The 23,636-nt window shown below is 37.8% G+C and overlaps 2 protein-coding genes across 6 annotated transcripts; both read left to right on the top strand.

Moving 5' to 3' along the window:
* Positions 1–3,806: 3,806 nt before the first annotated feature.
* On the top strand, positions 3,807–11,215 carry LOC147311430 (uncharacterized). 4 transcript variants are annotated; one of them, XR_015125388.1, is made up of 8 exons: positions 3,807–3,885; positions 5,759–5,806; positions 7,357–7,479; positions 7,565–7,882; positions 7,968–8,058; positions 9,251–9,328; positions 9,418–9,492; positions 10,986–11,215. XR_015125388.1 is itself a non-coding variant. In XM_086266878.1 (5 exons), exons 2-5 carry the CDS (start codon positions 8,026–8,028, stop codon positions 11,043–11,045), a joined length of 243 nt encoding a protein of 80 aa, XP_086123004.1. In that variant the 5' UTR covers positions 7,745–7,882; positions 7,968–8,025; the 3' UTR covers positions 11,046–11,215. The 4 variants fall into 4 exon arrangements, 1 of the variants encoding a protein (XP_086123004.1); XR_015125390.1 differs by having other exon boundaries at positions 9,254–9,328; XR_015125389.1 differs by lacking the exon at positions 5,759–5,806 and having other exon boundaries at positions 3,816–3,885.
* Positions 11,216–14,450: 3,235 nt separating this feature from the next.
* Positions 14,451–21,991, top strand: LOC147311431 (uncharacterized). Of its 2 annotated transcripts, XM_086266464.1 has the most exons (5): positions 14,451–14,573; positions 14,666–14,983; positions 15,068–15,158; positions 20,075–20,144; positions 20,240–21,991. In XM_086266464.1, the coding sequence occupies exons 1-5, from the start codon at positions 14,498–14,500 to the stop codon at positions 20,324–20,326; spliced, it is 642 nt and encodes a 213-aa protein (XP_086122590.1). In that variant the 5' UTR covers positions 14,451–14,497; the 3' UTR covers positions 20,327–21,991. The 2 variants fall into 2 exon arrangements, with proteins under 2 accessions (XP_086122590.1, XP_086122588.1); XM_086266462.1 differs by having other exon boundaries at positions 20,075–21,991.
* The last annotated feature ends 1,645 nt before the right edge of the window (positions 21,992–23,636 follow it).

The raw sequence follows: 23,636 nt of genomic DNA on the forward strand, positions 1-23,636 counted from the left end.
CATATGCGGACATCTGCACCTTCAGTTTGTATACATTATATTGTAGAGTCTATGTAAATAATGTTTATTAAATAAAAGTGACTCAACAGAACCTTCTGTATTTATTTCTTGATGGTTTGTAACATCAGCAACGCTCAGAGCCAAAAAAAAACAAAAACAAACCCTCAAACTCTGACATGTTAAAAATACTTTAATGTGCTGAGACTGAGCACTTTTTAGGCATGCAACAGGTCCTTAGTGAACATAATGAAGTATCAGATGTTATGTTCCCAAATGAGGACACAAGATCTTAGGAGGAAAAAAAATGAGAGAAGCAGCTGTGCTTTGTTTCTACAGTTATGAGTATAGGGCCAACTGAGGTCTCCTGCTTTGAAGTTCAATGTTTTGTCACCCAATCCATCCCCCCCAGCCTCCTCCTTAAGTAGTGTTTGTATCCCCAATGGGGACATTCCCATAGGGCTTAAAATCTGGGACTCTCCACCTGAACTTCTCCAACTGAAGAAGCTCCTCGGATGAGAGGTGAAACGTCTTCAAGGAAACTTAAAGAAGTCCAGACGCTTTTCTTTCCAAGCTCCTTATACTGTTTGTGATTGAATAGTCTCAGTTTTCCACATGCATTCAAATGGTCACTGGAGGGCGCTGACACAATGAAACGTGTAGTCATTTTTAATGAGAGGATGGCCTTCTTTTAAAAGAATTCAGATTTGATTTGATAAGAACCTATTCATTTATGCACATATTAATAGTATAAACAAGTGCATAAGGAGATCAGACTTTGTGCTTTTAGTGGTATTAATTAAAATATATATATATATATATATTTTTCAGTTTTGAATAGGCTTTTACATCATTAAGCATCGCGTCCTTCGATCAGAGCTTAGGTTCATAAAAGTCCTCTGCAGAAAGACCTTTGTTGTATCTCACGTACTGAAAGATTAATGTTCTTATTTCTTTCAGGATTTCAATATTTCAGGATTACAAACCATCAATGGTGTGCACGCTCCACTGAGGAGTAATTAAAGAGTGATTAAGAAGGACAGTCTGAGCTCTGAACACAGCGGCGCACTGAATTTTGAACACAAAAAAGCGAATGAAGAATGTTTTTCAACTGCAACCCATCAATTATATATAACTTCATCTCCTTTGAGTCTACTTAAACAGATTCTGTGTTTATTTGACACCCCGAGGCGTTTTGTATTACTGTGTGTGAAAGCGTGCACATGCACTGGGCCTTGTGTTTGGGATAGCACTGGTGTTAAAATTCATGAAAAAATATTTTCCTTGTGTTTACAAAGTTAGTTTCATGCCCCTAATTGACCCTGTTTCTAACACTGTAGGGAGATATTCTGTATTTTTCCATATTGTCTCACTTATACACTGACCTTTGTTTGTCTCCCTGTTTTGTTGCCATGCAGGACGCTGTGAGAGAAGAGGAAAAAGACTTTTTCTCTTCATGCTTCCCATTGGGAGCTGCCTAACTAAACTTAATGTGTTAAACAAAGCAACAATGCAGCACAGACAAATTTAATATGGCATTTTCAGTGAGAGAAGTGCAAAGCACATCATTGAATATATTGCAATGCAAAACGTGGGAATGAGAATGGGCTGTGCAATGTGAAACTAAAGCCACAGCAACAAAACCAAAGAACACAACGCGCAATAAAACATAACATAAAACAACAAAACACACTTCAGGAAATAAAAACGTGCTGCTATGGATTAAGTGGGAGAATGGGGCGTCCACTAAATGCAGATTTGGTGTTTCAGTCCCCAGACTCACCTGCTAAAGTGTCACCGAGCAGATACAGAGCACCGAGCTCCTTTTCATGGGCAGAAAAGTGAATTAAAAACATGCTGTGAAGTGTTTCGTGTAGCTGATGTTAAAGGACCTGCTGTATGTGTGCACACGGCTAGCAACATTCCCTTTGCAGATAAGATTTTCTTCATTTTCTGCATCAAAGCTCTGCAGCTCTCAGTGTCTGTGGGTGATTTTACCAACTGTGAGAGGCTAAAAGAGGAGAATCAAAGACTAAGAGAATATTTTATTCTCAATACAGTTTAGCACAGTTGTATACACCGATTTCCTGAATCTTTGCCCACAGTAGGCTCAAAACACAACGACAGAAAAACAAACAAACAAACAAAAAAAAAAAACCCACAATATTTTTTTTCTTCTTTTCCAGAAAAATGCAGCTATTTGTACTTAAATTTAACATGGATGGAACTGAAGTTCCTCATGGCAGATTGATGTCATTTCCTCTGCCTATGCTAGTAGTCAGCAGTGTCCTTGCCTGAAGTTTAAACTATGTTTGAAAGCATGGAAAAAGGAGAGAATAAAGGGGACATTTTAACAAAGGGGCATTCACATAATATATTTCTGGATATGCTTTTAAGATATAATGACATTGAAATGTCCATTTGAACCCTGAAAGCATGTTAGATTGAATTAGGACTGAGGAGATGGGCTGCATTATGCAGAGTTCTGCATGCACACTGAGAGCTGCACACGCCCTTTCAAGGGACCATGCAGAGCTGAAGAGGAAATAATCTTTAAGAGGCTTATAAACAATTAAATATTGTTGCTCGGGTTCCACGGTGCTAAGAATTTTAAAGCAGTCCATAGTTTATAAAGTCTTCATTTTGAATGTCCTTTGATAAAACATTCCCTTGTGATTTCAATCTCCTCTTACATCTTTTCAAATTAGGCTCAACAGTCTTGCTGAGACACCAGTGAGTGAAACAGGAAATGGCTTTAAGCCATCATCGCAGACTTTTGTTGTTTCGATTCCAAAACAAGAAACGCTGCCCCATTTTTTTTTTCCATGAAGTGGTGTGTTGTTGAGTTTAGAAAAAACAACAACAACAAAAGGGGCCCAGTTGTGACTCATTTTGTCAAAATGCTAAACACAAAGCAGAAAGGCAAACCGCACTGTTTTGCAAAACTGTTTTGTCTCAAGTATGTGTTAAAATTGCCTCGTTCTAAAATCTTTGTTGATCAAAAAGACACACACATACTGTCTCATGAAGAGGTTTTTCTGTCATCCAACAACACACTGATATACTTAACATATACACATATCATGTGCAGTAATAAATTGTGTGGGTGATTACAGACTTGATGAGTAATTAGGCTTACTGTGTCAAAACATTTAGCACAAGCCGGATAACATGCAGCGATTGTTCTTTAGGTGGAGCTGTTCTACACAAGCACAGTGCATTTGGTCACGGAAACATGTTAAAAACAAGAAGATAAGAAACTTGTGGCATGGCTGTTGGTGACAGATGGGCTAAGTATTTCAGACACTGCTGAGTCACTGGGATTTTCCCCACATAGCCATTTCTAAGGTTTACAGAGAATGGTCTGAGAAAAATATCCAGTGAGTTCTTTTGGCAAAATGCTTTATTGAGGTCAAAGTTTAGAGGAGAATGGACGGATAGCTTCAAGCTAATAGGACAGCAACAGTAACTAGGGTCAGAATTTGCTGTAAACAACACTTTTCTTGGTGAGGAGATTTGGCTGGATAAAGACCAGAGAAAAGATGACATGCAGACATCACATTTTTCCATTTTGTTGGTAAATATCCTTGTTTATTCGCTAACATTTCTAAAGAATAGATCAGGGGTCTCCAACTCCTGGCCTCGAGGGCTGGTGTCCTGCAGATTTTAGATATAACTGTGAGTCAACACGCCTGAGTTACATGATTGGTTCGTTACCAGGCCTCTGGAGAACTTCAGGACATGTTGAGGAGGTCATTTAGCCATTTGAATCAGCTGTGTTGGACCAAGGACACATGTAAAACCTGCAGGAGGCCTGGAGTTGGAGACCCCGGAATAGATTTTTCAAGGCAGGACATTTTGTTTTCCTACAATGAGCATGGTTTCCAGGTAAGTTTATTTCCAGAACCAAACTTTACTGATACAGCAGGGGGCCCTAGGGAACAGGAAAAACCAAGGTAAATACCCAGATAAACACAGAGCTAGAAACAGGTGTGTGCCTGAATGTGATGCTGCATGTACTGCTGCAGCAATCTGGTGAACAGAGGGTGAATAAACCAGACCTTAAAAATTTCAGGTAAGTGGAGATTATCAACACCTGCTGTTGATCAAGATGCTCAACAGCAGGTATGTCAGGTGGAGAACCAGTGGGAATGCCTGTTAAGAGAGCTGGCAATCCTGGCAGAACTTATCCCCTTGCAAGAAAATGCACACTGGGTAGAAGAAAACAGAAAAGCATGAAAGAAAATCAGATAGAGGGAGGGAAAGAGAGAATTTGCTGTCCAGCACTGAAAGCAAGAGGGAACATAACAAAAAGGGCCTCAGGTGATCAGCTGAGTCAGTGTCAGATGGGACTGAAGGCAAGTTTGAAAATGTGAAGATAAAAATCTTTGTGTGTGAGGTTAGTAAGGAATGAGAACACCATCTCTGACGTTATGTGGCTACAGCAGTGCTATCAGTCATCATGCATTGTGGTTACTTCAGTGCATGAGCATGCATGGGTTTGACAAAACAGAACAAAGCACAATAGAAAACCCATAACTCTTATTGAACTGTGCATCATAAATAAAATGAGGTTCTAAAAGTGCAATGCTAGATAGATCACTCACTGGGAACATTTTTCCATGCGAAACTGCACTTTTGTGTTGAGGCTATCAAAGCCTATTACACAAAGCAAAAGATGGCTTTCTGGTATTGAACAGCAACAGCAGTTTGTACAGTTATTTACCTGAAACCATAATCTACCTGAGCGCTAACCGCATTGGAGGTTCACAATCTCTTTCTAGAAGGCAACACTGTGAAAACGGCAACATAAAAAGCTATCAGTAGAAAAAATGCAAAAATATAGTTTCCCAGAAGTGTTTGATTGATAAATTCTGCAAAAGCTGATACAGGTGTTATCAGTTGTACTACACACACGCACAAACGTACATATTTACACCAAAACAGATAAGTGTGGTGGGAAAAACAAAAGACTTTTACAGCATGTTCTGCAAGCAACTGAGAGAAGCTAACCAACAACAACAGCTCTTTCTTTCCAAGCTATTATTATAAAAACTGTCTTCTTCATAGAAGATTTAAATTCATTCACTGTGCACGTACATGTGAGAGGATCAAGCTGCGCTCAGAACAGAGAACTGAGGTATTTTCTCTTCTGATGTCTCCCCGTTTTCTGCCAGGGGCTTTCCAAGAGGCATCTCGAATATTCACGATCATCCATCAATGCCTGAAAGGGTCAGAAACTAGTCACAGTCATTGAGAATCACACACTCGCAGACACACATACACACATTTAATTATTTCCTTTTTTTTTTTTTTTTTTTGCTCCTGGAGTTTTGTTTAATCACAGTTTTTCTATCACATCTTTCTCTGAGGCCTGTATAAGTCAAATGTAAGCGTGAGTCATAGGCAGCTCTTATGTTTGCAGGGGTGTGTGTGAAACATGTGGGGAACAAAAATTTAAATATGCTTCCGGAAAATAAATGTACCTCACTTTGAAGTCCTCTGAAGTGATAGAAAGGTGTTTGGTGCATGTGCATGTTTATATGTGTGTTTTAGTATGTGGTTAAGGGTTAAAGGCTTCCTGTAGTAGATATCTATGTGTCGGGGGGGGGTCCTATTTTCACTGCAGGGCAACCTGCACGTAGCGAATAAAGCCTTGATTGATTGATTGATTGCATGCTAGAGGTCTACAGAAATGGATAATTGTTCTTAAGGACTTGTGTTTCACTGAAGTATGCACAATATTGTTCTTTTTTCACAGTTGCAAATACGAGAGAGAAAGGGGGGAGGGATAAACAATGCAAAACAGGTAATCACTACTAATCATGGTTCAGTGATGAATAGTTTGGGGATGGTTTGCTTAACCTAATGAGACAAAATTAGATGACAATAAATCATTTGCATATATATATTTTCCTGTTTTTAAGCTGAACCTGCTCTCACTTTGGCACATATGACCGGGTGCTCTGGTTGACAGCTGTTAACCATAGGCCGCAATCATTAACACAGCATTTTGGAGAAACAGGCCCAGCAAGTACACAAATAAAGTAATGCGGGAAGAACGCACATGCGCAGTATAGCACAAACTGGAGGGCATGCGTGCAACCAAGCAATGAGTATGTCATCAGTCATGTACTGCCTACAAAGCAATAATACTTCTTTAATTACATACACACACACACACACACACACACACACACACACACACACACACACACACACACACTGTGTCCTGTTCATGTGCTTTCTTTGTAGTTAAGGTTGTAAGACCGGGCAGACATAAAGGAATTGAAAAGCTTCTTGGGTAGTGATGCTAAACTCTTTATCTACATTGCATTTGCTGGAATGGAAAAGTTAAAAGTACTCAAAATTAATCATTAATCAATGGATCAGTATGTGATCTATCTAAACCCGATTGCCCTGAACTTCCCCTTGCTTACTTTCAGTCTGCAGTAGAGCGAAGTTTACTACAATATCGCATTTCACACATCAAAGCCGCAAAGAAGGAAATTACACATGCTTGACACGGTTGTCATAATTTCTTCCATCAGAATTATGCCACACATGATGGGTGCGTTTAGAACCTCAAGACCAATATTAAACTTGTACTTAGTTTAAACTTCCATTAGCTTTATGGGTTTATATAATATAACATTTGGAGCATCTTCAACACAGATACATTTATTTAGTGAAGGGAAAACTAAGTGAGAACACTTAATTATAATTATACTCAATTTAGTTGTTACAATTTGTTGCTGAAGGGAATCATTATATAGACTCCTCAAAAAAATAAAATAACATAACTAAACATAAAGAGCACCAAGCACTGCAGGATCCCTACAAAATGACCTCCAGACCATTGGTGTGAATGTCTCTGGCTGAACAATCAGAAGCTTCATGAGTGTGGCCTGAGGGGCTGGCATCCTCTAATGGGCCTTGTGCTCACTGCCTGGTATTGTGGAGCCTGACTGACATTTGCCATAGAAGACCAGAGTTGGCAGATCCACCAGTGGTGCCCTGTGCTTTCCACAGATTAGAGCAGTATGATCCCAAGGATATGTTACAGACATGAAAGGGTCTGGAGAAGCTGTGGAGCATCACCGGTTTGGTGGTGGGTCAGTGATGGTCTAGGGAGGCATGGCCATGGATGGGAAGCACAGACCTATACAGGCTAGACAGTGACACCCTGACTGCCATTACGTATGAAGGATGAAATCCTTGGACCCACTGTAAGACCTGACGTTGGTGCAGGGGTCCTGGGTTCCTCCTCGTACCTGGTCTCGTGTGAAAAAAGTACGCAGGCAGTTCTTAGCAATACAATAACTAACCGCTTCCTTTTCCCCTGCTGCTCTTTCTCAGATACAAATATAGCTGATCGTGAAGTTCAGTTCTCTTTCTCTCTCAGTCTGATGGTCATGATGTTTAGACTGAACCAAGCAGCACTTCTCATTCCGCTATTAGTGATGTGGCATGTCTTTGCAGGTACAGACATAATTATGTTCATCCTGTTATCGAAATTTGTCATTACCGATGACTATATTAATTGATTAACTCCTTTAAACTATAGGAATCACTAAAGACGACCGCAGAGCTTTGCTGGTGTCCAGAGGAGACTCCGTGACGCTGACTTGCAATATAAGACATAATAATGTGACCCTAGTCTCCTGGACCAACAGCAGATGTGTTTTTCAATATTCCAATGTGCTGAATCGCACCCATTCAAATTTCTCTTTTCATAGACTGAAAATAAATCGTGAGTTTCCTACAAAGCTAATTATTTTTAGTGCTCAGCCTGAAGATCCAGGACTTTATACATGTAGCATAACAGACAGAAGTGGCATATACAGCATTACATGGAGTTTAACTGTGTCTGAGCACCCCAAAGGTAGGTAGAACAAAACACAGAGCTAATCACTTCTAGTAAAGGTCAAACAAGCACTTGAAATTAATTTACTGCTGATTTTATACAGATTCCGCTTCATCGAAGTATTTTCTATACATACTCCCATCTGCAATTGGAATCATTCTATGTGGCATCACACTAGCTGTCTTTATCTGTGGGTGAGTAAAACCTTTTAACTACTTAATTGTAAGCATGAATACATGAATGTAATCGAGGATAGTTCTGAATAATCAGTACTGCTTAAGACTGGTTAGACTGATTCGATCAATAATCTCACACGCTTTGTAACATTTTGTCTTTTTTTCCCACTTTACACCAAATTAGAAATGATAATTTTTTTATGTTGACCAGACCGTTTAGTCTCAGTTATATGTTCAGCTTTTGAAATATATTTGAAGGTTGCACCGTATTAGATAAAAGACAGAACTGGAGTGTAGTTTGGTGTTCATTAACTAAATCAGCCATCAGAGCCTTTTGATGATGTATCTTTCTATGGAGCAGAGACCGAAAGAGTTCAGAATCCATAGGTTCAGAATCAAATATTCAAATATCTGATATCTATTGTTGTAAATCAAGGTTTGGTAACTAATCCAACAAAATATGAGTCATGCAACAGGAAAGACTGCACTGTTGAATGCTGAATACATGCAAGGATTATCAGCGAGGACAAGAACTCACAGTTTATAAGTCCACAGGAGACAGAGGCAGGTACAGAACACATTATGAGAGGAAACCACAAAGGTAGGGAATGCAGGAAGTGAAAGATGAGAAATGAGAGAGAATGATGAGTACAAAATAAAACAGGAACAGAAATAATGCAAGAAAACGGAACAAAACATGCAGCCTAAAGTTTCTGCAGGGTTCTCACAAGTACTCTTTGGTGGCAGTGACTTCAGTTTTACTGAGAAAAGCATTTCCATACAACAAACTGCATTCAGACACATTTATGCTTTTTAAAAATCTGATATACTCCATCCAAGGGAGGCTTGTAGGCCCGTTTAGCTTTTGGTATTTTGTGCATGATGACCTGATGAGGACATTCAGGGAACTCGGGACTAAACAAATAACATGGAAATTAATAGACCTACCTGCACCTACCTGAGCCACAGCTAAAGAAAATCTTGAGAACACAAAGACATTAATCTGTTGTCATAACAGAGGTGCTAGAGCACGCGCATTTGTCCTGTTTATAGACATTTTGGTGGCACAAGGGGTGAGCTATACTGGGCAGATAGTTTTAATGTTGTGATTGAACAGTATTTATCAGATTTATGATGTTAAAAAATTATTACTTAATTTCTCACATTGGCAAATGTTTTGTGTTTATTGCATGCTTTGTGTTTCTTACAGTAGGATGTGCAAATTGTGATGAAGACACTGAATCAGGATCTGGTCCAGGATCAGTTTCCTCCCCAGTCAGGAGAAGAGGTCAGAAGATGGTCACTCACATGTCTCTGCCTTTATTTTCTATCTTAGAACCTGCACTGATTTTTATTTTTCTCTTTTTGTCTTTGTAGGCAGTTCTTCCTCAACCACAGGGTGGCGCTGTTTGTTGTGAAAATAAAAAGCAGAGGCATCACTATATGGAGAGGGTGAATACAATCTATGATAATGTCTAAGCAGATTAACAATCCACACAAAAAGTTTTAATGAAGGGGATTTTAAGGGGGCACCATCAGAGGGAGGACAACGGTGCTACTATAGCCAATAGAACAAATCCCTCTGCTTACACGAAGCAGCCAATTAGAAGAAGGTTTGTATTAAAGAACACGAGAAGGGAACTAAACATGTTGTTTCAGAGACAGGATGAACTGCAGGTCTACCAAATAAATAGGGATGACATGAAACTGTGAATCAGAACAAGTCGACTCCAAGTGTAACTTAAATGTTCAAGAATTTTCCTTAAAGTTTTCACGTTATGACAATAATGTATTCTCAGCTCAAGCTCGTTAATGTTTTTTCCATCTAGGTCTTCATTATAAGCTTGTTCCAGAGTGATTGTGTATATTTTTTTTTTATAGCGTGTGTGTGTGTGTGTGTGTGTGTGTGTGTGTGTGTGTGTGTGTGTGTGTGTGTGTGTGTGTGTGTGTGTGTGTTATTCCATCTGTAAACAAAATAACTTGAAAGAAATTCTGATAAAACCTTCACGAGTGGGGTCATGTTAACGATCCTTTAACATTTTGATTATGTCCACTGAGCCCTTCAAGGTCAACTTAATGATGATTCTTACAAGTGTAATACGGAGCTGTTTAAAACTTTGTTTATTGCTACCATTGGTTGTGTTGACAACATATAAAGGATATGAGTGAAATAGGGTCAAACTTTCATAAAAGTACTATCCCCTTAAATGTAAAAACTGCTCCCTTGGTGGAGGTTTGTGCTCCCGGAACACTTGTTGTAATAGTTATATATTACATAATGTTTTGTTTATAACTAGTTTATATCGAATTATTGTTTAAATATTATATTGATTATGATTTAATTTGTCATGTGCTTAAACTTCATGCATCGTTAAATGAACTGCTTTTTTGTCCCCTGCAAGTAACCACTTCCTGTTCTTGGCATCACCTTGAAAAGCACACGTAGAAGTGAAGCTTCACTTTGTCTGTCTGTAATCATGTTTGATCCAGATCAATCAGACATTCTCTTTAATTCATTCTTAGCTGTGTGCCATGTCCTCACAGGTACAGCACAAGTTTTTGATGCACATTTTCCGAGTTTAGTAACAGAATTTGTTTTCATTGAAAGCACACGGTGCACACTGTGCTTTGCCTGTGAGGTAGGAGAAAGGTGATTAGAGCTCGATCTGCAGCCACACAATACGATTAAAGAACTTCCTCTGTCTTTAGTGTACCTGATGCTGTAGTGGACTTGTTTCTGAGAATAATAACAAACACTGTGATCTATTGATAAAATGAACATTAATTGGAATCGATTACAACACCTAGTAGAAGAAAAATGACATGTTTATATTTAGCATACCTGTGATTCACGATGAGGCTATAATAACTAAAATATACTGATAGTGTTTTTCTCCAACACCTTTGAAAAGTGTGAATTTCCTGTTTGTACTCTTTCTTTGCAGTGTGAGACCCTGTGTGTGGGCAGAAATAAAGGAAACGAGAAGCACCTTCTGTACTGCTAGACCCTTGTTCTGCATGTGTGGTGGATAGACAAAAGTCATTTTTGTATGTCATGCAGGCTGTTACTCATAACACATAGTTTCCTAATTAGTGAGTCATTTTGGGATCTGATTAGACTTTTCAAACGGGTTCAGTTATTTATTAGGTTTTGCATTATCTAACACCATTTCCATTGAACATATAAGGTTTTTAAAAACATTTTCTTTCCTCACTTTAAACCTGCAGTAGAGCAGAATGCACGATAAGGTGTCATTTTCCACAGCAAGGCCACAAAGATGGAAATCATACGTTGAAGAGTGTTACGCACGCACGCACACACGCACACTTGCATTCAAACACATATACAATGTTTAACATTATTTTGAAAATCTAGAAAACCTCAGTTTTATTGCGAATATACAACTTAACTGACCACTATTAGCTGGCCACTTTATTAGGTACACCTTGTTAGTATCAGATTAGATGGTAATTTTTGTTTCAGAGCTAATCTAATTCTTCATGGCAACAGGGGTGATGGGCTTTTGGTTGAACATGATAGCATATTTGTGCGGATTTGTAAGCTCCTTGATGTGACTTTACCATCCCACCACATCCTAAAAGTGCTCTGGTCAACAGACATGCTAACTGTTCAGTTCAGTTTCAGTTTCAGTTTTATTTGTCATATGCAAGTTAGCACAGGGTCAACATCGCAATGAAATGTATTTGACGAGCAGAAGACAGTCACTCAGTAGAATGGTACAGTAGAAAAAAATAAAATAAATTAATAAAAAATAAATAGAAAAATAGTAAAGAGCAAAATATTAATAAAATGTAGTAAAGGAAAAGGATTTTCAGTTAACTGACTAAATATATATATATATGTGTGTATATATATATAAATATATGTACACACTAGTGATTAACTAAAGAAAATCTTAAATAGGAATGGGGGGGGGGGCAGATGGGATATTGCACAGAAATAAGCAGCAGTACAAACTAAACAGTACAAAAGTTTTTGTTTTTTATGGCAGTTGTTACAGTATTGCACTTTTTTAAAAATATAAATATCAATAAAGTGGAGTGACCAGTGCAGATTAAACAGAGTACTTGTGAAGCTGCAGGGTAGCTTCTGAGTGCGTCCTGTGGAGTTGTTGTGTGTGTTTAAGTGTTGTGGTGTCGTATGGCTTGATGGTAGAAACTGTTTTTAAGTCTTGTAGTCCGAGCCGACAGGCTCCTGTAACGTCTGCCAGATGGTAACAAGGAGAAGAGCTGATGTGCTGGGTGGCTGTCGTCCTTGATGATGCTGTGTGCTTTATGGAGGCATCGCTGAAGATAAATGTCCTGAATGGCAGGAAGTCTCAAATGCCCTTCACAGGAAGCTCCACAAGAAGCTGTGGAGGGCATTTGGTACCTTGAACACATTTTCATGTTTAAAAAAAAAGTTTGACAAGATTTGGACTTGGTGCGTTACCCTGCTGGAAGCCAGCACCAGAAATTGGGTACGCTGTGGTCATAAAGGGGTGGACAAAAAATACTCATCTTGGCTGTGGACATTTCGCTCAGTTTTTACAAAGACCCTCCCACCATTACAACACCAGCAGCCTTCCTCAGCCAACTGCTGATAAAGGCAGCACGGATCCACCATGTTATAGCCACCACCATAAAGTATCCATTATTATTTGGATATAACAGCAATAGAGACTCATCAGGAAACATTTCACCAATCTTTGGATGCCCAGCTGTGGTGAGCCAGTACTAACTGTTGCCTCAGTTTCCTGTTCTTAGTTAACAGGAGTGAAAACTGGTGTGATCTGTAGCCCATCTACTTCAAAGTTTGACATATCATGTGCTCAGAGATGCTCTTCTGCATAACTCAGCTGTAATCAACGGTTATTTGAGTTACTGTTTCCGTCCCATCAGCTTATAGCAATGTGGCTATTCACCTCAGACCTGTGGGACACAGCTTTCTTAATTTCACACACTAAGTATATGAAATTTGTTTTTGTTTTTCAAATGCATTACCAAAAAAACAAACAAACAACATACAAAAACCATAAAAACAAAAAAGTTTGAGGTGGTAACCAGAGTGTCAATAGTGGGACAATATGTGTGATTGTGTAAAGAGACTTATGTCACTGACATCACCAGGGTTTCTAATGAAACAGTTTTTAATTCAGTTATCAAACAAAGCTTAAGGGGAGCATTATACACAGCAAGAGGAGGTGTGTTTGACTCTTGCAACTGTGGTTTTACACTCTACATTTAACACCTGAAAGGTGTTGCTAAGGTTTAGCTATTGTGCTCTGAAAACATTCACATTCTCACCAGAACCCGTGCACCAGAAAAATCATCGTTATCATCAAATCCTCACAGTGAAGGACAGAAAAAAAATCTCTTGTGTTTATACTAATCACTATAAGGCAGTGTTACTAATCTTATCTCATATATTTAGGTATCTGAAACACCTGGAAAGTGCTAAGATATTATTATTGGTCACTACTTTTACTCTGCAGAAAGAATTATGATGAGGACACTGAAGCAGGATCAGTTTCCCTCAGGAGAAGAGAACAGAAGATGTTTGTCATGTTATAGGCAGCAACTCTCTCAACCACAGGGTGGCACTGCTTGTAAAAATAACAAACACACCAGTGAGGTGGCAGGCTGAATTCAATCTATGATGTTTAAGCAGATCTTTTTAGACATTATCGCTGACATTATCAGTTAGAGCCTGAAAGGTCCTGATAACGTTTAGTTATTTAGCTCTCAAAACATTCACATTTTCACCAGAACACGTGCAACACAGCAAAAGCAGAAAGTCAGGAAGTCACTACACAAGAACAGTTTGTTCAAAATCACACAGTCCTGAGATGAAATGTCATCAGTCAGCTGCTAATGAATATTTATACATGACTGTTAATAGAAAACACATTAATGTTAATAATAATTCTTTACTGAGTCACGTAACAGTGAACTATTGATTATGACATATCTAAATGTCTTCCATAAAAATGACCTGCTGTTGTTAATTGTTCTACTTCACAGTCATAAAGCAGAACAATCACAGTTGTGTCACAAACTGAGCAATGCAAGAAAATCATTGCAGGTCCAGTTTTTATCTGGTGGGTAAAGACTGATTAACAATGCAGATGCAGTTTTAGCAGTTGAAAAATGCTCCTTTACTCAGGTGCAGCTTATATTTTCCATTTATGACATGAGTGACTAAATTACAAGAGGAAATTAATTGCAATATAATTGTGTTAAGTTTCTGGAAGAAATATACTTCAGTTGTGACAATTCTGAATCATTGCACACATTACTTAAATGTAAATTATCGCTTCAACAAATGGTGATACATTCACATACATTAGTTCAGAGCTCAACTCTACAGCAAGTAACCACTTCCTTTTTTTGCGGCTCCACCTCAGATATCAATACAGCTGACGGTGAAGTTCACGTCTGTTTCTCTCTCTGTCTGATGATCACGATGTTCACTATAAATCGAGCAGCACTGCTCTTCGTTCAGCTGTTAGTGATGTGGGATGTCTTTGCAGGTAAAGAGCACATTTGTGTTTGAGATTCACTTTTTTACAGATGAAGTGCAGATAGAATTTTATATTGAATGATTGTCTCCTTTAAACTATAGAGATCGTTAAAGACGACCACAGAGCTGTGCTGGTGTCCCGAGGAGACTCAGTGACGCTGACTTGCAACATATCCAAGACAAATGCAACACAAATCTCCTGGACTAACAAAAGATCTGTTTTTCATTATTCCATTGAGCTGAATCGCACCTATTCAAATTTCTCATTGCATAGACTGAAAATAAATCACGAGTTTCCTACAAAGCTCGTTATTTTTAGCGCTCAACCTGAAGATGAAGGACTTTATACATGTAACATAACAGGCAAACGTGGCCTACACAGCATTACATGGAATTTGACTGTGTCTGAGAACCCCAAAGGTAGGTAGACAAAAAGCAGATCCAGTCAATTCTAGCAAAGGTCAACCAAGCATTTTAAATTAATTCACTGCTGTTTTGATACAGAATCCACTTCATCAAAGTATTTTCTATACATACTCCCACCTGCAATTGGATTCCTTCTGTGTTGCATCACACTGGCTGTGTTTCTCTACAGGTGAGTAAAACCTTTTTATCTTCATAATGAATGCATGAATGAGATAATTTTTTGTTTGTCTGTAGAAGTGTTCTCAGTACATGTATGACTGATTGGATTATAAAGCACTATTTTCTATTTTCTATTTCCTACATTGAAAGTGTTTAAAGTTTGTTTTAAATAAGTAAAGAGGGAAATAGAAATGTGATATTGTGGCTTATACCATTGCGTTCATAGATGTGATGATTAATATTGTCATATTTCTATGATGTTTTTAAAGCAAATCATTACATTAGTGATCACAGGCTCAGTGCCTCATTGCACAAAGCTCAGATCTTTTTCATTGCTAAATGCAAGTTTTTATTTAATAAGATGATGTATTATTATCTATCTTTGAAAACTTCAAGGATGAAAGAGCTCAGACTTTTTTTTTCACTACTTCTGTAAGCACCGCAAACCTGCTCTGAATTTAAAGTTGTGAATCAGCCCGCTGTGCTTTCTTGCAGGGGGGCTATTGTTATATACAACAGGGCAAAAAGTGTCAATGACAGTAGTAAAGAACTGGCTAAAAGTGGTTAGAGTCAAAGCTGTCATTCACTTTTCTCTGAGGCAACCCTTCGCCAACATGTACATTTACATCCTACAACTACAAAAGAATGCAAGCTGAACTCATTCTGTACAGATTCATCATACATTTGGAAAAACCCCCATTAAAATAACAAAGAAGACGTCGTCCCACTAAACACTGGATGTTTTATAGACGTGCACTTTTGTTTTAGCTCAAGAGCTTGCGTCATCTTGGAGATGTCCGCTAATCGCTCTGCATTCCTTCATACATAACTGTTATGATCAATCCCATTTCAGAAAGTGTTATACTTTTCTAGATCATTTTCCAATAACTTCCTAGCCTGTAGGAAACATGCCCTCCACCCTCTGGAAACATGGGACTACAGAAGCAGTATAAAAATAAGATCTGTCCACAACGACCACATTTGGACTATAAATAGCCTGTACATGGCGGGCCTACGGACATCAACATCAGACATTACAAAACAACCCCTTCAGTGTGTATCAAAATTTGACGTCCAAAAATGACATATGAAAAACGTGACTCCAATATCACTTTGCATAGTGGGTTAGGGTTAGGTCTTGATCCCAGAGGTTATATGGGATCTCATGTGTATGTTGTCTCTGTTTGGAGAATACAATCTTTGAGTCCTTCCATTCATGTAGATTTTCACATGGGTGGGGTAATACAGGAATACAGGAAGTGAAAGATCAAAAATGAGAGCCAATGAGGAGTACAAAATACAACAGGAACAGAAAATAAACACACTAAAAATGCACAATGGTTTCATACTTCAGTGGCAGTGACCTCAATTTTACTGCATACCTATACAACAAACTGCATTCACTCGTGTATACTATGCTTAAAAATCTAATATAATTTGTGATTATTGATGCATGCACAGTAATTTGGAGTTCAGTATTTTGCTCAAAGACAACTTCACATGTGGACTGAGGGAACTCTAGATCAAACAATAAACCTGTGAATTAGTAGACTGCCCACTCTCCTAATTCACAGGCTGCTCTGAAGAACATCTTGAGAACTCAATCAAGAACCTCAGATATTCAACCTTAAAACCTCCTCAGATCTGTATCAGATTGAGGACTGAGGTAGCAGAACAAGCTGAATTATTCTGTTTTATGAATGTTTTGGTGGACAAACGGGATCGAAACAATGCTGAGCAGGTGGTTTTAATATTGTGTGTGAGTAATGTCTATCGTACTTTCATTGTGTTAAATAAATTACACTGTTCAAATACTGCAACACACACACACACACACACACACACACACACACACACACACACACACACACACACACACATATATATATATATATATATATATATATAAAAATAGAAAGTGTGCAACAGTTACTTAAACTAAATTAGTCTGGTGCATAAATTTGGCCACCCTTGATGTTTTATTGATTTGAATACATTTAGCACTAATTATTGGAACATAAAATTTGTTTGGTAAGCTCATTGGCCCTTGACCTGCATACACAGGTGAATCCAGTCATGAGAAAGCGTATTTAAGGTGGCCAATTGCAAGTTTTTCTCCTCTTTGCGTCTTCTCTGAAGAGTGGGTACATGGGAGCCTAAAACAACTCTCAAATGACCTGAAAACAGAGACTGCTCAACATCATGGTTTAGGGGAAGTATACAAAAAGCTATCTCAGAGATTTCAGCTGTCAGTTTCCACTATGAGGAACATATTGAGGAAATGGAAGACCACAGGCACAGTTCTAGTTAAGGCTGGAAGTGACAGGTCAAGAAAAATCTTAGATAAGTAGAGGCGAAGGATCGTGAGAGTCAACCCACAGACCAGCTCCAAAGACCTACAACATCATCTTGCTTCAGATGGTGTCACTGTGCAAGCCAGTGACACAAGCCAGCTTCATTTTGGAATAAGGGGCTGTGGACTGATGAATCTAAAATTGAGTTATTTGGACATAACAAGAGGCGGTATGCATGGTGGAAACAGAACACAGCATTCCTAGAGAAACACTTGCTACCCACAGTAAAATGTGGTGGCGGTTCCATCATGCTGTGGGGCTGAAGTGCAGGTACTGGGAATCTTGCTAAAGTTGAGGGTTGCATTCCAGTCAGTATCAGCAGGTTCTTGAAAATCTACTAAGACGTTCAGGCAGAGGATCAAGTACAACATTCTGGAATGGCCATCTCAGTCCCCAGACCTGAATATTATTGAAAATCTATGGTGTGACCTAAAGCGGGCTGTCCATGCTCAGAAACCATCAAACCTGAGTGAACTGGAGATGTTTCGTAAAGACGAAAGGTCCAAAATCCATTCAACCAGAATCCAGACTCTCATTGGAAGCTATAGGAAATGTTTAGAGGCTGTTATTTCTGTAAAAGGAACATCTACTTACTTAATACTTAAGCTACTGTGTACTTCACACACATGGAGAGATGCCAAACTGCCTTTCATTGTTCTTGTAACAGTGACAATAAAATATCATTGTGTTCATCTGCTACATGATATATTTAAATGAAATTGCTGATCCAAATAGCCAGTGATTTACGAAGGAAAATTATGAAAATTATCAAGGGTGCCCAAACTTTTACATACCACTGTAAGTCCAAAATGCAGTAGGAAGAAGTATGTACATACTTATTAATCCCTACCCCACGCTCAACACTCTATTGAATCAACATATTCGGTGTTACCCCAACTTCCCCTTATCACTAACCCCACACAATAAAGACAGGCTGAAGGACATGTATAACCATAGCTACAGTGATAGATATAATTCAGATACAATTTAGCATAGTTATATATACTATCTTCATCAGCTTTATCAGTTTCATATTCTTCCAAAAGCACGTTTCAAAACATCTTTATGAACGGACTAATGCTTGAACATTGCTGTACCCACAGGAAAACTGTTCCACAGTTTTACTCCACAAATGGTAATACAAAAGGTTTTAACTCTTGTCTGTGCTTTAAGAGTCTTCAAATTAAATGTTCCCCTCAAATCATAGTCCTCTTCTCTGTCAAAAAACATCCTTTGTACATTTCCCGGTAACATATTATATCTGGCTTTGTACATAATCTTTGCTGTTTTTTATTTTATAAGATCCATAAGCCTCAGGATTTTCAATTTTAAGAACATAATGTTAGTGTAGTCTCTAAATCCTGCTTTAGTAATCATCCCGATTGCTTTTTTCGGAGTTTTACATAATGTTATCTATTTGTTATCTATTATCACACCCAGAAATTTTGTATGAGAAACTTGCTCCACTTCAACATTATTTATCAACAATTTGCTCCAGCATCTCTTTTACAATTTCCAAATAACACAAATGTAGTTTTATTCAAGTTTAGCAATAACTTATTGCTATCAAACCACATTTTCAGTTTAATTATTTCTTGTGTGACAATTTCCAAAATCCGTGAATTCTCTCCAGCACAAAAAATATTTGTATCATCTGCAAATAAAGCAAACTGTAATATATCAGATGTTTTACATATATCATTGATGTACAGGATAAACAGTTTTGGTCCCAATACTGACCCCTGTGGAACGCCACAAACACTGTCCAGGCACTCTTATTGATATTCACCAATCTTCACAAATTGTTTGTTTGTCTATCAAATAATAAGCTTCTTTTTTTTTAGGTCAACAAAAACTCCAACTGTGCATTTTCTTTGAACTATATTATTAATGATATTTTCAATTAGTTCAGTTAATGCCGTGGATGTTGATCTGTTTGGTCTGAAACCATACTGACTGTCCATTATTACTTGATGTTTATCAATGAATTTGTCAAGTCTGTTAATGAAAACTTTTTCCAGTATTTTTGAAAATTGTGAAAGTAGAGAAACAGGCTTGTAATTTATGAACTGGTGGTATTACTTTAGCTATTTTCATTTGTATTGGGAATATTATATCCTGTTATAACAGGATGTTCCAAAATTCAACCCTATTATTGCAATAACCACAATAATAACAATACTTAAAGAACTGGGATGTGTCAGTAATGGGACTGAAAAACACAATAACTGTATACGCAACTGTTTACATTCACTTTCAAAGACAATTTTCACATTTTTCTTTGCTATGAACTGTCAGATTATGTATTGTGCGATTAAAAGTGTGTGTCATACATATCACCCATAATTCATACCTCTAATTTGGTAAATATCAAAAAGCAGCAACAGATATTTATAATTTTCACTATAAATAATCCACTATCAGAAAATTTTCAAAGGAAGGAAACAAAAAAAAAGAAGAATATGTTTTGTGTTTATTCTAGTCATTATGAGGCAGTGTTTACTCATCCTATCTTACTGAAACACTGGGCGGTGTTCTAAGATTTTATTATTGGTCACTTCTTTTTTTGCAGAAAAAGCATGATGATGAAACTAAATCAGGATGCCGTCCAGGATCAGATTCCTCCTCAGTCAGGAGAAGAGGTCAGAAGATTGTTGCCATCTTTAACACTGTCACATGCCTCTGCCTTTGTACAGTCTGTACTTTGTCTTCATAGACATCTCTCCCTCAACCACAGGGTGGCAGCACTAATTGCAAAAACAACAGACAGAGGAGTCAGTATATGGAGAGACTGAATTCAATCTATGATCACTTCAATCTATGATCAACTGAAAAACCTTCCAGTTCCTGACAGACATGAACAGTGTCAGAGCAGAAACTAAAAGGGAACGCGATCAGAGGCAGGACACCCGGGCTATAATACCCTCAGCTTCAGCTCAGACAAATGACTCTGCCTGTGAGCGCAGCAGTTCCAACCATCCATCACCATCCAGGGAGCTTTTATATCTCAAGGATCTTTGCTGTAACAACTTTGAGAGCACTTAGTTTGACAGAAGTGCTTTTCTTCATCTGTGAGTATAAGACCAGGTTCATGAACCTATGTACTGTCAACCTATTGACTGACTATAAGAAAGCCTATGACTCACACAGATCCTGGAATGCCTAGAAATACAAGAACAACAGGACCCTAAGATCCTTCATCAGGAATTCAATGGGGATGTGGTGAACAATGCTAGAGGCCAACTTGAAGCCAAGTGCGTGGTCAAGTGTGGGATTTACCAGAGAGATGCACTGTCCCCACTGCTGTTCTGCATAGGCCTGAACCCCCTTAGCCAGATCATCAACAAGACTGGCTAGGGATATCAACTACACAATCAAGCAATCATTAGCCACCACAACTATATGGATGACATCAAGCTGTATGCCAAGAGTGAACGAGACATAGACTCACTGAGCCATACCACTAGGATATACAGCAATGACACTGTGATGTCATACTGACTGGAGAAGTGTAGTGAGATGGTAACAAAGAGAGGGAAAGCAGAACTGAGCGAACTGCACTGGCAGAAGGCAACAATGCAGACATCAAGGACAGCTACAAGTCCATCCATACCATGCATGGAGGGTTTCACCATATCCTGGGATTGTGCACTAAGCAGAATGAAGGAGACTAGTGAGTGTCAGTGTCATTATTGCTTTACTTTGCAGAAAAATAATGATAAGGACACTGAATCAGGATCAGTTTCTCCCTCAGTCATGAGAAGAGATCAGAAGATCGTCATCATCTTTAATACTCTCAAATTTTGTCTACCAAATTTTATTTTAGCCTTTTGTCTGTATATGTAAGTATATTTATTTATACATGATTTGAAGTTCTCTGAACCATTTTCCAACAAAAGACACTCAGGAAATTCAGACCTCCACCAAGGCAGGTCACTCTCTGTGCAGGATTTTAGGGAATAGTGTTGTAATTTGTGTTCATTATTTTGTTTTCTTTGTTGCTTTTAAGCATTTTAAAGAAGTTTCACTGCAGAAATAATTAAGTGTAAAGTGCAGACGTTTGCTGTTTGCCCCACAGAAATACTTTTTAATATGTGTGCCATAATTTTGAGTATAATAATAATAATAATAATTTTTTATTGTTCATTAATGTGGATGTAGCGGATGTTTGTTTAGTAAAATGTCCTTAAATATTTAGTAATAATTAGCAAATGAACAAACGTTTTCTATGTTAATGAACATTTTTGGAGTTTAGCTATTCTGTTTTTACATTTTGTATTTTTGTATTGATTTTTTTATTTTGTCTTTACATCAGAGAGTGGTACAGAGCTGTGTTGTTGTCAACAAGACACTTGGTGATGTTGACTTGCAGCATATCCAATAAAAAAAAAGATAAAACAATAATCTCTTGGATTTTCAATATTTCCTTCTGCTAGAATCACTGCACATAAACAGCGGTTATAGTTGTTTGGCCTGCAGCATTCACACTACCCCCCTAAATGTACTTGAAATGAGAGGAGAATTAAACACAGAATTAATTTGACTGCAATCTGCTATCTACTGACATCTAGTGGTGAGATTACAGCTACACACTGTACCTTAAATCAACCTCCCAGTTTTTAAGTGACTGTTTAAGACTGACATATTATATTATTTGTATGTTGAAATATTATGTGATTAAACTTCATGAACCCTTAAATTTATTTTATTCACTGAAGACATTTATACATGGTGCAGCACGGTGGCACGGTTGTTAGCACTGTTGCCGCACAGCAAAAAGGTCCTGAGTTCAACTCCACCATGAGGCCGGGGTCTTTCTGTGTGGAGTTTGCATGTTCTCCCCGTGTTTGCGTGGGTTCCCTCCGGGTACTCCGGCTTCCTCCCACTGTCCAAAGACATGCAGCTTGTGGGGATAGGTTAATTGGATAATCCAAAATTACTACTAGGTGTGAATGTGAGTGCGAATGGTTGCCTGTCCCTGTGTGTTGGCCCTGCGACAGACTGGCGACCTGTCCAGGGTGTAACCCGCCTCTCGCCCTATGACAGCTGGATAAGCAGAAGCGAATGGATGGATGGAATGGACATTTATACATGCGACATTACAAGTGACCTACAGTCCTTCATCGCTTCTAATTTTATACAGAAACCATTTCATCAAAGTATTTTCTATACAGACTCCCACCTACAATTGGATTGCTTATTGAAAAGGATGATTCTTGAAATTGTGTCCAATCGAGATACACTGTTAATCACTGTGACATTTAATAGATACTAATCCAGCCTTTCAACTTTTTATTTGATCAAATTTCTGCTCACTGAGTACCAATTTTATTCTTTTTTTTAGTAAATCTCTCTAAATCTGAGCACTTTATATTTTATTAATATGACTGAACTTGATCCTCACTTAACTGCTTAAGTTATGCTACAGGTAAAATGTGCTTTTTAAGAAAAGCAATCCATAGTTTAAAATAAGTTTGATAAACATACACATTAGTATATTAACATACATACTGGCATATTTTCAAACTTGATCTGTAAGATTCTTTCTTATGAACGACATTTGAATGCATAAATGTAGAATATATATGAATATATGTAACAAGTGGAACATGTAATGTTTTTAAATAGCCAGCAGATTGTGACAGTTGATTATATTTATATTATTAAGTTGACAAGTTGGTTAGTGATAACTGGATAAATGTGATTTAAAAGGTGGCCTTTAACCTTTGTGTGTCTAAGATGAATACCTGGGATTTACAGAACGAGATGTTTATTATTAGTGGTTTTTAACATCACAAAAATGTGATGACTCAGTTTAAACAATCTGAGAAGCATTTTATGTGAAGTATATTGAGTTAATATTTTGTGAAAGATTTAAAAGAAATCCAACTGTACAATGAAATAAAAATTCTAATAAATAAAATGTGTGATTGAGTGCAGACAAAATGGGTAAAATGAACTTTCATTTTATTGATAAAAGATTCAAACTTGAGAAATTCTTCAATTAGAAAATAAAATGTATTAATTTAGTGAGCACCCCAAACTATTTGTATTTTTAAAATGAATGAATGAGCCAAAGAAAACACTGAAAAGAAGAAATGTCAGTGGTAAGGTAGAGGTGACTGATATGATTT

The sequence above is a fragment of the Aulonocara sp. 'chitande type north' Nkhata Bay genome, linkage group LG16 (genome assembly GCF_057382095.1).
Source record: "Aulonocara sp. 'chitande type north' Nkhata Bay isolate Kocher_YH1m ecotype deep benthic linkage group LG16, A_spYH_male_GT1.1, whole genome shotgun sequence".
NCBI lineage: Eukaryota > Metazoa > Chordata > Actinopteri > Cichliformes > Cichlidae > Aulonocara > Aulonocara sp. 'chitande type north' Nkhata Bay.